At 44.3% G+C, this 14,950-nt stretch overlaps 1 protein-coding gene across 1 annotated transcript in view; it reads left to right on the forward strand.

The window, feature by feature from the left end:
- Positions 1 to 10,547: 10,547 nt before the first annotated feature.
- LPCAT2 (lysophosphatidylcholine acyltransferase 2) overlaps positions 10,548 to 14,950 on the forward strand; it is a 29,554-nt gene continuing 25,151 nt past the window's right edge. The window contains exon 1 of the mRNA XM_070952683.1: positions 10,548 to 10,766. Coding sequence (XP_070808784.1) covers positions 10,548 to 10,766 — 219 coding nt within the window. The remainder of the gene's footprint in view (positions 10,767 to 14,950) is intronic.

Below are 14,950 nucleotides of genomic sequence, written 5' to 3' on the forward strand. Positions count from 1 at the left end.
AAACAAAATCAGTCATGGGTTCGCCAGGAGCTGGTTGCTGATTGGATATCAGCTGGTATCAATTGTTGTGGCCTGTCGGCCGCCGGCCCCTCCAGCAACCAAATCAGAGGAGGGGCAGGAGGCATGGGAGTCAGGGTCAGCCTCAGGGCAACCTGGGAGCTCCGAGGGGGAAGAGGGAATGGAGCTGGCAGAGAGAGAGAGAGAGAGAGAGAGAGAGAGGGAGAGAGAGAGAGAGAGAGAGAGAGAGAGGCGGAGCCTGGGCCGTCCATCAGCCCTCAGATGGCGAGTCAACAGCCCCAGATCTGGAGGTGGCTGATGAGGAAGAGGAGGAACAGCTGGGCCCAGTGCCTGAAGCACAGATGAGCAGAAGGCAGAGGAGAGGAGAGCAGTGGAAATCTGTGAGCCGATCCTTGGGACGGAAGAACCACCACTGCTAGCAAAGCCCCACCCTAGCTCTGAGGATAAAAGACAGGGGGCAGGGATGAATAGATGTGGCAGACAACTATTCATCTTCTGGACGGATGGACTTGTTAACCTGCGGCGAGAGAGAAACTTTTTGCCAGGGCTGCCGGCACTCCTAATAAAGGAATTTTAACTTCAGAGGGTTTGTTGTATTTGGGGAGCTGGGTCAGAACAATTAATCAATAATATCAATATCAATAATCTGTAATCATCTACTTCAACAATGCTGTCAAGACTTGCTGTCAAGCCCAGGAACCAAGAACGGCATATTACTTAAAAGTAGTGTCTTTTATTTCTTTTCACCTATAGACAGAATCTTGCCAAACTAAAGCCACTATCCGCATAACTCTAAATATATTCTTGAACTGCCAGGGAGGGTCAGTCTTCACGCTCTTCCTGCCTACCAGACATTCCAAACTCAACTGCTTCTTTGCCCTCTGGGAAGCAGCCCCTCCCTCCCGGGAATCCAGGCTACATTCCACCACACCTCCCTCCATTCAACATCCATAAGGGCTCTCTCTTTGATTGTTCTACAGGAAGTGAGTTTGTCGCCAATGACTCGGTTCACTTGCCATCTCCATGTGCAGGCTAGGTCTACCTTTGCTGCCTGGATTCAAATGTCCGTTATTCTTATGAATCACTCCAGAAAATGCAATGATGGGGTGGGGTGGATGGAGACTTATTTCCATCTCTTTATTTACCGCTTCCTATCAAGGTGCATAAGGGGACATGGTGGCTCAGTGGCTAAGATGTTGAGCTTGTCGATCGAAGGTTTGGCAGTTCATTGGTTCGAATCCCTAGTGGCGCGTAACAGGGTGAGCTCCCATTACTTGTCCCAGCTTCTGCCAACCTAGCAGTTCGAAAGCACGTAAAAAATGTAAGTAGAGAAATAGGGACCACCTTTGGTGGGAAGCTAACAGCGTTCCGTGTGCCTTTGGTGTTGAGTCATGCCGGCCACATGACCACAGACACGTCTTCGGACAGCGCTGGCTCTTCGGCTTTGAAACGGAGATGAGCACTGTCCCGTAGAGTCAGGAACAACTAGCACATATGTGCGAGGGGAACCTTTACCTTTACCTTTATCAAGGTGCATACTGGCCATGCCTTCTGCTTAACTGTTACTGGGATACTGAAATTGCAATGAGTTAATCTTTTTCTTGTTTGATGTCTTGATTTAGAAGGGAAGAGTGTTGTTTCTGTCCCTCCGTCATCTTTTATGCACTGCTCTAAGTGTGTAAGGAGATTAGAAGTCTTATCTGATTACTTTCACAGCTCATTACTAGAAGTTTAACCGGTCCTTCTCCTGTGTGGCTCTCAGTCTTTATCATTCCCAAAGGTTTTCCAGTATTTATGAAGTTGGTCAAAGTACATCTCTTTTGCCAAGCTTTTCATTGTTAATTACCTTAATGACCGATGTTAACATTGGCTTTGATTTTTGTGGGTCTTAATTATCTCTTTACAGTTGGCATTATTATTTTATTGCTAGAAGCGTGAATGTTGGAATAAATCAAAAGGCAGGATTATCCATTCCACAATCAATAATCATTGATCCAATTAATCCAATGAATTAATTTTGAAAGAGGTGGAGGACATCTTGGTCAAGGACACCCAACTAGAAATCTAACTAACTCTAAACTCGTATCTGGATCCGTTCCAGTCGGGTTTCAGGCCTGGATACAGCACGGAAACGGCATTGGTCGCGTTGGTTGATGATCTCTGGAGGGCTCGGGACAGGGGCTGCTCCTCTGTCCTGGTCCTGTTAGATCTCTCAGCGGCTTTTGATACCATCGACCATGGTATCATGCTGCACCGGTTGGAAGAGTTGGGGGTGGGAGGCACCGTACTAAGGTGGTTCTCCTCCTTTCTCTCCGACCGGTCGCAGTCTGTGTTGACAGGGGGGCAGAGGTCGACCCCGAGGCCCCTCATATGTGGGGTGCCGCAGGGATCGGTCCTCTCGCCCCTTTTGTTCAACATTTATGTAAAGCCGCTGGGCGAGATCATCCGTGGTTTTGGGGTGGAGTACCATCAGTACGCTGACGACACCCAGCTGTACATCTCCACCCCGGATCACCCCAACGATGCCCTTGAAGTGATGTCCCAGTGCCTGGAGGCCGTACGGATCTGGATGGGGAGGAACAGGCTCAGGCTCAACCCATCCAAGACCGAGTGGCTGTGGTTTCCGACGTCCCGATATAGTCAGCTAATGCCATCGCTGACTATTGGGGGCGAATCATTGGCCCCCACGGATAGGGCTCGCAACTTGGGTGTCCTCCTGGATTCACGGCTGTCGTTAGAAGAGCATGTGACGGCCGTGTCCGGGAGGATTTTTCATCAGGTTCGCCTGATCCGCCAGTTGCGTCCCTATCTAGATCGGGACTCCCTACACACAGTCACTCATGCCCTCGTTACTTCTCGTCTGGATTACTGCAACGCTCTCTACATGGGGCTCCCCTTGAGGTGCACTCGGAGGCTCCAACTGGCGCAGAGTGCGGGCCGCGCGGGTGGTGATGGGAGCGACTTGGAGTTCCCATGTGACACCTCTCCTGCGCGAGCTGCACTGGCTCCCGGTGGTCTTCCGAGTGCGCTTCAAGGTTCTGGTTATCACCTTTAAAGCGCTCCATGGCTTAGGACCTGGTTATTTACGGGACCGCCTGCTACCACCAATAGCCTCCCACCGGCCAGTACGCTCCCATAGAGAGGGGCTCCTCCGGGTGCCGTCGGCCAAACAATGTCGGCTGTCGGCCCCTAGGGGGAGAGCCTTCTCTGTGGGGGCACCTACGATTTGGAACGAGCTCCCCCCGGAGATACGTAGGATCCCGGATCTGCGCACCTTCCGCCGCGCGCTTAAGACTTTTCTATTTTATCAAGCTGGCCTGGCCTAAATCTCCCCCCTTTTTAAATGTGGAAATTTTAAATTTTTAAATTTTAAATTCGTCTTTTTATAGGGGTATGGGTAAGGCATTTTAAATTGGGGAGCCATTTTAGATTTAATTCTGTTTTAAACGTATTTTAATTGTTTATATTGTATGTTTTTAACTTTGGCTGTGCACCGCCCCGAGTCCTTCGGGAGAGGGGGCGGTATAAAAATCTAATAAATAAATAAAAAATATAAATAAATAAATAAACTGCCTCTAAGTCTCTAAGCTGCCAAAAAAGCCAACACAGTTCTAGGCTGCATAAACAGAGGGATAGAATCAAGATCAAGTGAAGTGTTAATACCACTTTATAATGCCTTGGTAAGGCCACACTTGGAATTCTGCATTCAGTTTTGGTCACCACAAGGTAAAAAAGATGTGGAGACTCTAGAAAGAGTGCAGAGAAGAGCAACAAAGAGGATTAGGGGACTGGAGGTTAAAACATATGAAGAACGGTTGCAGGAACTGGGTATGTCTAGTTTAATGAAAAAAAGGACTAGGGGAGACATGATAGCAGTGTTCCAATATCTCAGGGGCTGCCCCAAAGAAGAGGGAGTCAAGCTATTCTCCAAAGCACCTGAAGGCAGGTCAGGAAGCAATGGGTGGAAACTAATCAAGGAGAGAAGCAACCTAGAACTGAGGAGAAATTTCCTGGCAGTGAGAACAATTAATTAGTGGAACAACTTGCCTCCAGAAGCTGTGAATGTTCCAACACTGGATGTTTTTAAGAAGAGATTGGCTAACCATTTGTCTGAAGTGGTGTAGGGTTTCCTGACTAAGCAGGCGGTTGGACTAGAAGATCTCCAAGATCCCTTCCAACTTTAAGATTTCTGGACTTCAATTCTCAGAATTCCCCAGCCAACATGGAATTCTGGGAATTGAAGTCCACAAATCTTAAAGGTGACAAGTTTGGAGACCTCTGATCTAACTAAACGTAATTTTGTAGTCCTCAAGCTAAAATTGTTTCCCATGAATTCCCAATTCTTTCCCAACATTTTCTCTACCTTTTCTTCATGCCAGCCAGGACAAAGCATATCTAGGAGAGCAGGATGAAGAAGCCAACAATCAACTTTTCTACCCTCCTCAATAAAATGGGGCATTGTTTCCAGGAATTCTCTTAAAAGCTTCTCATTGTCCAATTCCATGCCTCAAAGACGTGTTTCCAGAGGGAAAGAAAACCGGCTCGTTCCAGACGATGACTAACCTGTTTGGCTACAAAGAGCCTATTCCTGGAGCCAACATAAACCTCAACTTTGAAAGAATAATTAATGGTAATAATGCCCGCGGCCGAGAGTTTGGCAACGGGACAGACATCTTTCTAACTTACGTGGCTCCTTTCTTTAGCAGTTTCAGATCTTCTGGATTGTTGCAGCAGGTAAGTTTTTAAATTTCAGATTGCATAGCTTGGCCCGTACAGAAATTAACAAGAGCAAAGGCCACAAGTCAGTAGTGAAATCCAAATTTTTTTATTACTGGTTCTGTGGGCCTGGCTTGGTGGGCATGGCTTGGTGGATGTGACAGGGGAAGGATACTGCAAAATCCCCATTCCCACCCTACTCCAGGGGAAGGATACTGCAAAATCCCCATTCCCACCCCACTCTGGGGCCAGCCACAGGTGGTATTTGCCAGTTCTCCAAACTACTCAAAATTTTCACTACCGGTTCTCCAGAACCTGTCAGAACCTGCTGGATTTCACCCCTGATTTGCAGACTTCAGAAAATATTTGAAAAATAACTCACAATTCCAGAGGGGGACATTGTTCAGTGCATTTAGGCTTTGTTTGCAAGGTTAACTGAGTTTTATATACATGCAGCTAAGTACAGAATGAAATGTAATTAGGATGTGAAAGTGAGTGTCTCAAAGATGGGGGGGGGGGTTTCTTCAAAAGGCAACTGAACTGTTTTTTTTTTCCTGGAGGAAGAAGAAGGTGTTTCACTTCTCATCCAAGAAGCTTTATCCATTCTGATAGCTGGGAGGAATGGAAGGCTATAAACAAGAACTAATGAAGCTTCTTGGATGAGAAGGGAAATGTTTTCTTCTTCCTTCAAGAAAAAACAGTCCAGTTGGCTTTTTAAGAAAAGAAGAAAAAAACACCTTTGAGACAACTATGACCTGGATGATGGAGAATCTCCACAGGTGTCAAACTAGGCAATTTTTGCGTCACGATTCTGTGACGTTTAATTGCACTTGTGGCAGAGGTGAAATCCAGCAGGTTCTGGCGAACCGGTAGCGGAAATTTTGAGCAATTTGGAGAACTGGCAAATACCACCTCTGGTTGGCCCCAGAGTGGGGAGGGAATGGAGATTTTGCAATATCCTTCCCCCATCACACCCACCAAGCCACGCCCACCAAGCCACACCCACAGAACCGGTAGTAAAAAAATTTTGGATTTCACCACTGCTGCAAATTATCATCTCCCACCTCTTGGGGATGCTTGAATTTGGATTCCCCCTCTGAGCAATTGTCCCTATCAAGTTTTAAGATTCTGCCATCCTACTTGTATATTCCAATAACAAACTTCAAGCCCAGGAGGCTTGAAGTCTGCAGCAAAGACAGCGTATTTCTAAAGCCGCCTTCCTTAATCCAGGGGTTTGCAGGAGAGGAAAACTACACCTCCCAGAATCCTCCAGCTGCTTTCAGATCAGTTTGACATCCTCTTTATCCCATTGTTTGCAGCTCGGCTCCCTGGCTCGAGCAAGTAAAATGAGCAAACAGTGACATCTGCAGGACTGATATAAGATTCCCTGGCAACGTGTGATTTGTTGTCACTGGGGGGCAGTGTTTCTCAACCTTGGCGATTTCAAGATAGGCCCAGTTCCTATCTTAAGCCAGGGGAATTCTGGGAGTTGAAGTCCACAAATCTTAAAGTCGCAGAGGTTGAGGAACACTGGTACAGGGCTACCCAGAGATCATCATTCCCAGCTATTTTGAGAACTGGAAATAAGGCTCTATAAATCAAGGGTCTCCAACCTCGGCAACTGTAAGACTTGTGGACTTCAACTTCACAGAATTCCTCAGCCAGCAAGAGACATTATTTTACATATTTAAGACCAAGATCCAATTGGCAAAGACTTTGCTTTATAGACACTCAGCATATGAAGGATCACTTTCCATGACATTATTTTGCAAATTTAATTGAGTTGTTTGGGCTGGAAATAACATTCTACCTTTTATTATATTGTATGTTTGTCTAAATGTTTAAATATTATTATTTAATGACTGAAATTGAAGGTTTCAAGGTTTTTCAAATAACTGTCTTTTCCCCCATGCACCCTTTCCATCTCTCTGAAGATCCCCCTTTAATTCTTTAAGTTTCTTCATTATTTTATTCATTAAACATGAAACTCAGTCAACTGGACATTAAAAATGTGTCACAAATACCATTGACTGGTGCTAGTGGTTGATACCGGTTGCTGCCAGCATCCTAGGTATCAACCAAGTACTTTCTTAAGATGTACGATGTTCCAAGTAGTGCAGTTTTTTGCAGTTCCGCTGGTGTTATTGCAGGAAGCTGCAATTTCTTGATGCGTTTTGTAAAATTCTTGGACATGGTACCAAGTGCCCCAAAGACAATGGGCATCACTGTGACATGTTTCATTTATTATTGTTGTTGTTTGTAACAAAATGAACTATAACCAGAGGCCACACTCTTCATGTATTGAGATTGAAAACTTAAAAAAAAAAAGATATTCCATCCACTCTTGTAAAGGGGCTGAAGACATGTAACCTTGAGTCTCTCCATCAATCTGCTCCAAGAGTATGATTTTTTTTAACATGATAAAAAAGGACGCATCGTTAAATCTATTGGAGGTGATCCTACTGGATGCATTGAGTGAACAGGAAGTACATTAAATGAAATGGAAATTGACCTAAGTCACATGTAGTTTCTCTGACCCGGTTCTATCCACTCCTTCTCCTTTTTGAAATTCCATGGCTTCCAGAGTGTCTGAAGGTTGCATGAAGCAGGTTAACCCCATGAGATGTAGAATCTGCCAAGCAAAGCTCAAGTAGCACCCTGGACAGCACCTCTGATGTTCAGCAGGTGGGTTTCCAGAGAACTCCATTTTTGCTCCATCAAGGAAAACACAAAACTGAAAGTTGCTCCTAACTCTGGTGGGAAGACTGGGCCTTTAAAGGTTTTTCTCTTCCTCCACGCTTAAAAGTCTAAGAAGGTTGCACTCCTATTACTTTCAAGACACTCATCGGGAAACTGAAGCTTTTGGCAGCACTGTGTATTTATCCTTTTCTAATACAATCAAGGGACGTGGTAGCTCAGTGGCTAAGACGCTGAGCTTGTCGATCGAAAGGTCGGCAGTTCAGCGGTTCAAATCCCTAGTGCCGCGTAACGGGGTGAGCTCCTGCTACTTGTCTCAGCTTCTGCCAACCTAGCAGTTCGAAAACACATGAAAAATGCAAGTAGAAAAATAGGGACCACCTTTGGTGGGAAGGTAACAGCGTTCCATGCACCTTTGGCATTGAGTCCTGCCGGCCACATGACCATGGAGATGTCTTCGGATAGCACTGGCTTTTCGGCTTTGAAACGGAGATGAGCACCGCCCCCTAGAGTCTGGAATGACTAGCACATATGTGCGAGGGGAACCTTTACCTTTACCTAATACAATCAAAGGGAACAATGGCCAGTGCTTGATGTTGAAGGGCAAAGATAGACTAGAATAGAAAAGTTGGAAGGGACCTTGGAGGTCTTCTAGTCCAACCCCCTGCTTAGGCAGGACTACACCACTTCAGACAAATGGTTGTCCAATCTCTTCTTAAAAACCTCCAGTGTTGGAGAATTCAAAACTTCTGGAGGCAAGTTGTTCCACTGATAATTGTTCTAACTGTCAGGAACTTTCTCCTTAGTTCTAGGTTGTTTCTCTCCTTGATTAGTTTCTACCCATTGCTTCTTGTCCTACCTTCAGCTGCTTTGGAGAATAGCTTGGCTCCCCCTTCTTTGTGGCAACCCCTGAAATGCCAAACTGATTTTGAACCAGTGATTTTGGACAAGCTATTCATCCCTTTGCTTCTGAATCTAGATAGTCAAGGAGTGATGGAGGCATACCTTTTTTTAATTGATGGCATTACTCAGAAGGTCACAGCTATAGCTTTGGACCTATTGAGCATTGTTGTCAAGTCAATAACTTTCAATTTGACGAGTCTTGTTATTTATTATTTACTTCCTTTGGGGCTGATTTAATTACTAAGCATTTTTTTTTTTAAAAAAAACCACCTTAAAAATATAACCTTAACCCACAATTTTTTTTTTAAACCACCTTGCTGTTTTATGTTTTCTGCTTTTTGCTCCTGGAGGGCTTTAGATGAGGTTTTGTTACCTGCTGAAATGCAGGTGATCAAGGTAATGACTCTGTTAATATCACACAAGGGTATTTCTCATTCCCTGAGAAAGCAAAAAAAAAAAAAAATCAGAGGCCCAGCTGTTACAATTGCCAACTCATCTAAAAAAGAATGTTTTGTTCTTTTTCCCAAAAAGGCCTAGACGGCTGGAACTGCTATTTTTAGGGCTTGAGTGTGGTGTGCCTGAATCAGCAGAGAAAGAAGTATCTGGAGAAAGTTGAACAACCCTTTCCCACTTCCTTTTCCTGTTCACACCTAAGGGTGAGTCTTCCAGAGCTCGAAGTTGTGATCATCAGCAGCAACTCAAATCCAAAGAGGAAGTTGCTGCCTTCAGTTGCCAAGGTCTCCTTCTTCAGTCTTTGGGTTTGATAAATATATTTTTTATTGTTTTATATCACAAATTCCATTTCTATATTGAACAGTGTGTTTTCTAGGTGTCCAAAATGTTAAATTATAAACATCATCACAGGCATTATAATCATGTACATATAAACATATATTATCAATGCACATGTACATATAATATAATATCAATCGTTAGTGAAAAGTATACTATCTTCCATTATGGTATCAATTATCTAGCCATCAAAATATTTACTCATTGGTTTTTCTTTCTCATGTAGTCCATATTTCACACAAATCCACTCCTAACCTCTGTATCTGCCAACCATTTGTAGAATAGTTCCCATGTTATAAAACATTCAGAATCTTCTTTTTTCCTTTGGTTTTTAGATTTAACCTATCTATTTCTGCACATTCCAGAATTTTTTTTTATTATTATTATATTATCATCTGTAGGGGTTTCTACATTTTCCCAGTATTATGCCTATACAATCCTGGCTGCTGTTAAGAATATGTAAAATAGACTGCAGGAAGAAATATCCTTCTGGGTTCAGCTCCAAGTGGGGAAAAAGACACTGGAAACATGGAGACTCCTTGGAAAGATGGTTTAATGGTGGTCAGGATCACATGGCTTGAGTTCCTGAACAGAAAAAAGGGCAGATACAGCGAGTCTCCGGGTTTTATGCTCTCTCTGGCTTTGAACTTCCTGGGGCCCAGGATTGGTCTTCAGACTTCCAGGGGGTGGGGGTCTTAGCTAGCCCTGCTGGCTGATGATCTTCCCAGGTGCCATGTGGTGAGTTTCTGTCCTAGATGGGTCCCATTGTCTTGCAGATGAGGTCCATTGACAAAGATTGAGTTTCTGCCTCTGGCCCATTAACAAAAGGGTGGGGGCAGGAAGGTGGGAGCTGCTTTGTCCCTAAAACATGCTTCTCCATTTCTCATCCAGAGAAACATAATATTCTGCCTTTTTAATATTTCCCAAAATATTTCATTCTTCCAGGAAAGGGGTGGGTGCTAACTTCCTACAAGACTTTGGGTCAAGAGTTTTTGGCAGAAGCCAAACTTCTCTGGAGCGTTCGGGAGGCTTTCTCGCCTGCCTTCCAAATATTTTCCTTACAGAATTCCTACAATTTTTTTCCCCCTACAATTTCCTACATTATTCTCCTTGCAGAATGGAGCTCCGGGGCAACCAAGAGTTACAATTTTTTTTTTTTACAGCTTAGATCTAGGTTTTCTCCCTCCGCTGCCTTTCAACCAGGAGCCAAGTTCCTCATCCTGCAAAAGGAAAAATCGCAGAGAATCGGAGTTGGAGTTGGGGGGGGAAAGGCTTCCCTCGCTCCACCTTTACCTCTCGCCTTCCCCCCCCCCCCACACACAACCCGCCCAGGGCCGGGTCAGGTCGAGGTGTGTCGCGCAAGCGCCTTGGAGCCCGGGAGGGGCGCTGCCGGCACCAGCTGCGCCTTTTTCAAGGTCCCGATGCTGCTTTGCACAGAAGCGGCGGCGGTGGCGACTTTGGAAAGCGCCTTGCCAGCTGGCGACATGGGGAAGCTGCCTTCGCTCACGCCGCCGGAGCAACAGCAGCAGCAGCAGCAGCGGCGGCTCTTCCTCCTGCCCAGGCAACAGTCGCTGGCCTCCCCCTTGGTGCTCAACCCCTTCGTGCAAGAGAGGCGTCTGGACGCCAAGGAAAAAACCTGGGTTAGTTTGGAGACGGGGAGGGATCGGGAGGGAAGAGCGCTTGGGCAGCTGCGTAAAGGAAAGCGCACGGGGGTATAGGTGAAAAGAGGAAGGGGATGTGGGGCTGGGGACAAGTGGGGTGGGGTGGGGGGGAGAAGCTGGTGCCCCCGAGCTGGAGTAAGGCTAGAGGGAGGTCCAAAGGCGGTTCCTGGTCACTTGGTACCGTTTTGCTTCTGGATTTGAGAGGTTCCTTGGGCGGGTGGGGGGTGTCTCTCTGAGCTGGGCGGTTTCCTTGCAGACTTTTTATGACCCAACTAGGTAACATCATCAATACCAGAAGGGAGTGGGGTGTGCGGAGCGGAGGAGGAAAACTGTGGGATACTCGGTGCTCTCTGAGCTGAGTGATTTTCTTCCAAACGTTTTATGACCCAACTAGGTAACATCATCAATACCAGAAGGGAGTGGGGTGTGAGGAGTGGAGGAGGAGGAAGACTGCGGGGTCCTTGGTGCTCTCTGAGCTGGGTGGGTTTTTTTTTTTTTTTTTTTTTTTTTTTGAGCAGAGGTTTCATAACCCAAACCTAGATAACTGATAATGTTTCCTAGTTTGGGTCGTGGAGCGTCTGCCAGAAAACCCACCCACCTCAGGGAACCCCCCCAAGGGACCCCACGTTTCAACTTTTGAGCCTACAAACGTTCTCCTTTATTTCTGGGATTAATTGCGACGCTCTGCGTTTTATTCCTCCCCGGCGTTAGAAAGTTGCGCTGAATTTATGTGGTAGAGGTGTGAAATGGAATCCTATCTCTGGAAATGTGGGGGGTGGGGGGTGGGAGAAGACTTCTCTGTTGGCTCGTTCGTGGCTTTCCTTGGAATGCCCTAAATATACCCTGGATGGCTCCGTGTCACCTGCAAAGCCCGAAACGCAGCTGAAAACGGCGGCGGGGAGGTGGGATATGGGGAGACTCCCTGGAAGCCTAAAGGAAGGCGCCGTGCAGGCAACTTCCAAGAAGTTGGTTAAGGGTTCGCAGCCCGTAAATCGGATGGATGGATGGTTGCGTTGCAATTTGGGCGGTGGGTAATTGGGTTAAGGGAGATAGAGGGGAGGGAGGAAGACATTAATAGTTAACTGAGTTGGAAGGGATCTTGGAGGTCATCTAATCCAACCTCCTGCTCACCCAGGAGACCTGTACTAGGGATTCGAACCGCCAACCTTTCGCTCAGTGTCTTAGCCACTGAGCTACCTAGTCAGGCTTTGACTTGCAGGAGAATTTTTTTTAAAAATTGTTTTGAATTAGGATAGTTCCTTTTTTGGGGTTAGAAAAGCTTTTAGCATAAAGTTGAAGTTGTGTGGGGCAGGATTATGTACTCTTTGGGTTTGCTTAAGAAGCGCCCCCCTCTCCTCAATGGCTCTGGTGATTTCTCTCCCCCAACCTTTTTTTATAGAACTCAAGAGTTGTGTGGGGGTTCTAAAGGTCATTTAGTCCAGCCCCCTGGCTCTGGCCAGCAATTGAAGTGGGGAGGGCAGCCCCAGCAACTTTCTTAGAGGTGGCTTTGTCTCTTCTTGAATGTATAATTTTGAGAGTTTTAACCTCAATGGCTGTGATAAACTACAAATAGACCACACGACGGAAAGAAATAGAAGAGAGAGGGAAAAAAAATGAAAAGTGCAGTAAAAAAACAGAAAAAAAGAGAAAGATGGAGTGAAAAATGATTCACGGACAGCAAAAATTATTTTGTCTGTTTTAGCTCCTCGTTTAAGTCTGTTCTTTGTTCTAGGCCAGAACAACTTTTCATATATTTATTAAATTTGTAGCTCCCGCTGACTCTGGACAGAGAGAGAGAGAGACAAATCGTACTTAGTTTTTTCTCCAGATCTTGTTCAGCCGATCTTTATTTTTCAGTCCTTCCTCGCAGGGTTTGAGTTCCACTTTTGTAGCTGCATATGGCAACTTTCCATTTGCAAAGCATGTCTATTTTCAAAAATACATCTTTTGTGCAAGAATCTGCCAAGAAGCTTTGCTAGAATTTGGTCCAAAGTTCTGTTTAAAAAAAAAAAAACACCCAAAAAACCCCAAAGGTAGAAACTAACAGATAGACTGCTTCAGCATGTGGAGGTTCCATATCATGATGACGAATAGCCTTTTGATTGATGTTCCTTGCTTCACTCTTTAAAAAGAAGACTTGATTAAACCAAATATCCTTTCTGCAGCTTGTTTACGAGGAGAGCTGCACCTGTTGCACTTCTGCCTGAGGACAGTGCAAACTTTTTCTCTCCAAATTGCTCTCCCCTCCTGCTTACTTGTTCTTGCAACCCTATTATGAAATAAGTGCCTTTTCGTACAATTTCATAGGCGCGGAAGTGAATGTGAAAAATGTTCTTGTTTTGGTAAAGAACAGACAGGAAGGGAACAAAACCCAGACACTTCGAAGAACAAGATCTGAATTCCAGAACTCTTAAATTTAATATTTAACATGTTATTTTTTTTTTTAAAAAAAAATCCTGATAGAATAAGCAGATTTACAGTAGATGGACGGTAATGCCTGCTCAGCGGTTGTCTGTAATGTAGGTTTATCTCTGACTTGGGTTTTATCCTGGTCTTAGTTTCCCCATTTCTCAATTGCAAATGTTTTTTTTTTTAGAACTTCTCCTTTTGCAAATGTTTATACCCAAGAGGACAGGATGTTCCTCGTTTAGTAGCAAGCAGAACTTATTAAACAGGAATTGCTGTGGAAGTTGGATGGGTCTACCTCTCTTTTAAAACAACTCATTCCGTATTTGCAAGTCGGGCTCCCTGAGTTGTAATCAGTTTAGTTTTAATCAGTTGCTATGAAGATGGTTTCCTTTGCTCTGTTGACAGCTGAAATTTATTGGCTTCTAATCTCTGCAGTCAGGATTTCCCCTGCTTGTACTGAGATTTATCTCGGTTGAGGTCTTGGTTCACAATTGAGCTGTACAAATACTAGCCTTAAACAGAGTTTACAGAAAGAGGGAATCATTTCTGGTCCGTTATTTCCTTTCCCATGTGATTAGAATCGGTTGACTCAGCCTAAATTCTGGCAGGGAAATTTTTGAAAACAAAGCTGGGTGAGAATACAGATAGTCCTTGAATTATGACCACAATTGAGCCCAATTTTTGTGTGTGTTGCTAAGTGAGATGGTTGTTAAGTGAACTTTACCCCCTTTTACGACCTTCCTTGCTACAGTAGTTGTAGTGTGAAAAATCGTCCATTTTTCACTACCATTGTAGAAAGTAGAGGTCTACCTGTACAGTTGATGAGTAGCAAAACCAAAATTCATTAAAATCCTGCTAGTTTTGTTGGTTATATTAGCTATATATTGCCCGGACCACTCAAAACTCTGGTTGGCTAGTTTTAAAAGATTTAATTCTAACAAAGTTGTCGTTTCCTCTCCCATTTCTTAGCTTGTGACTTTTTTTTTTTTCCAAAAGCAGGAATAACCTGATATTCTAAGAAAGTAAGCCCACATTCTTGAATGCTTTCAGATAAGCCTTTACTGTTTTCTCCCAGAAAGTTTAAAATTCTTAAAATCTTGCCAGCTGCCTAACCACAAAGTCCTTGCACCAAGTTAAAAACTCTGAAGTAAAAGAAAAATCAAATAATGCAAAAAAGAAAAAAGTTTTCTCTTGAAAATATATATATATATATATATATATATATATATATATATATATATATATATATATATATATATATATATATATACACACACACACACACACACACACACACACACACACACACATACACACACCCTTCCGTCCTTCCAAGGTGGGTAAAATGAGAACCCAGATGCTGACTCAATATGCTGACTCAAACCGCCTCTCTAAGCGAAGGAAGGAAGGAAGGAAGGAAGGAAGGAAGGAAGGAAGGAAGGAAGGAAGGAAGGAAGGAAGGAAAGAAGGGAAGGAGGAAGGACAATAGCCCATAGCCTTATATAGTGCTTTACAGCCCTTTATAAGCAGTTTACAGAGTCAGCCTATTGCCCCCAACAATCTGGCTACTTCTAATGACTGGAAATGTGGAAAATATGAAGGGATATTTTACCATTCACAAAAAAGAGAAAAAATACTGGATATAAATACATATGGCAATTGCTGCTTACTTCCTTAGATATCGTTCTTTTTCTTCTTTCTGTTATTCTTCATGTTTTTTCTTTTACCCTTCCATAAGCTTTACATTCTTCTCA

The sequence above is a fragment of the Pituophis catenifer genome, unplaced genomic scaffold, assembly GCF_029215685.1.
Source record: "Pituophis catenifer annectens isolate HBS135680 unplaced genomic scaffold, rPitCat1.0.hap2 SCAF_13, whole genome shotgun sequence".
In the NCBI taxonomy this organism is placed as follows: Eukaryota; Metazoa; Chordata; class Lepidosauria; order Squamata; family Colubridae; genus Pituophis; species Pituophis catenifer.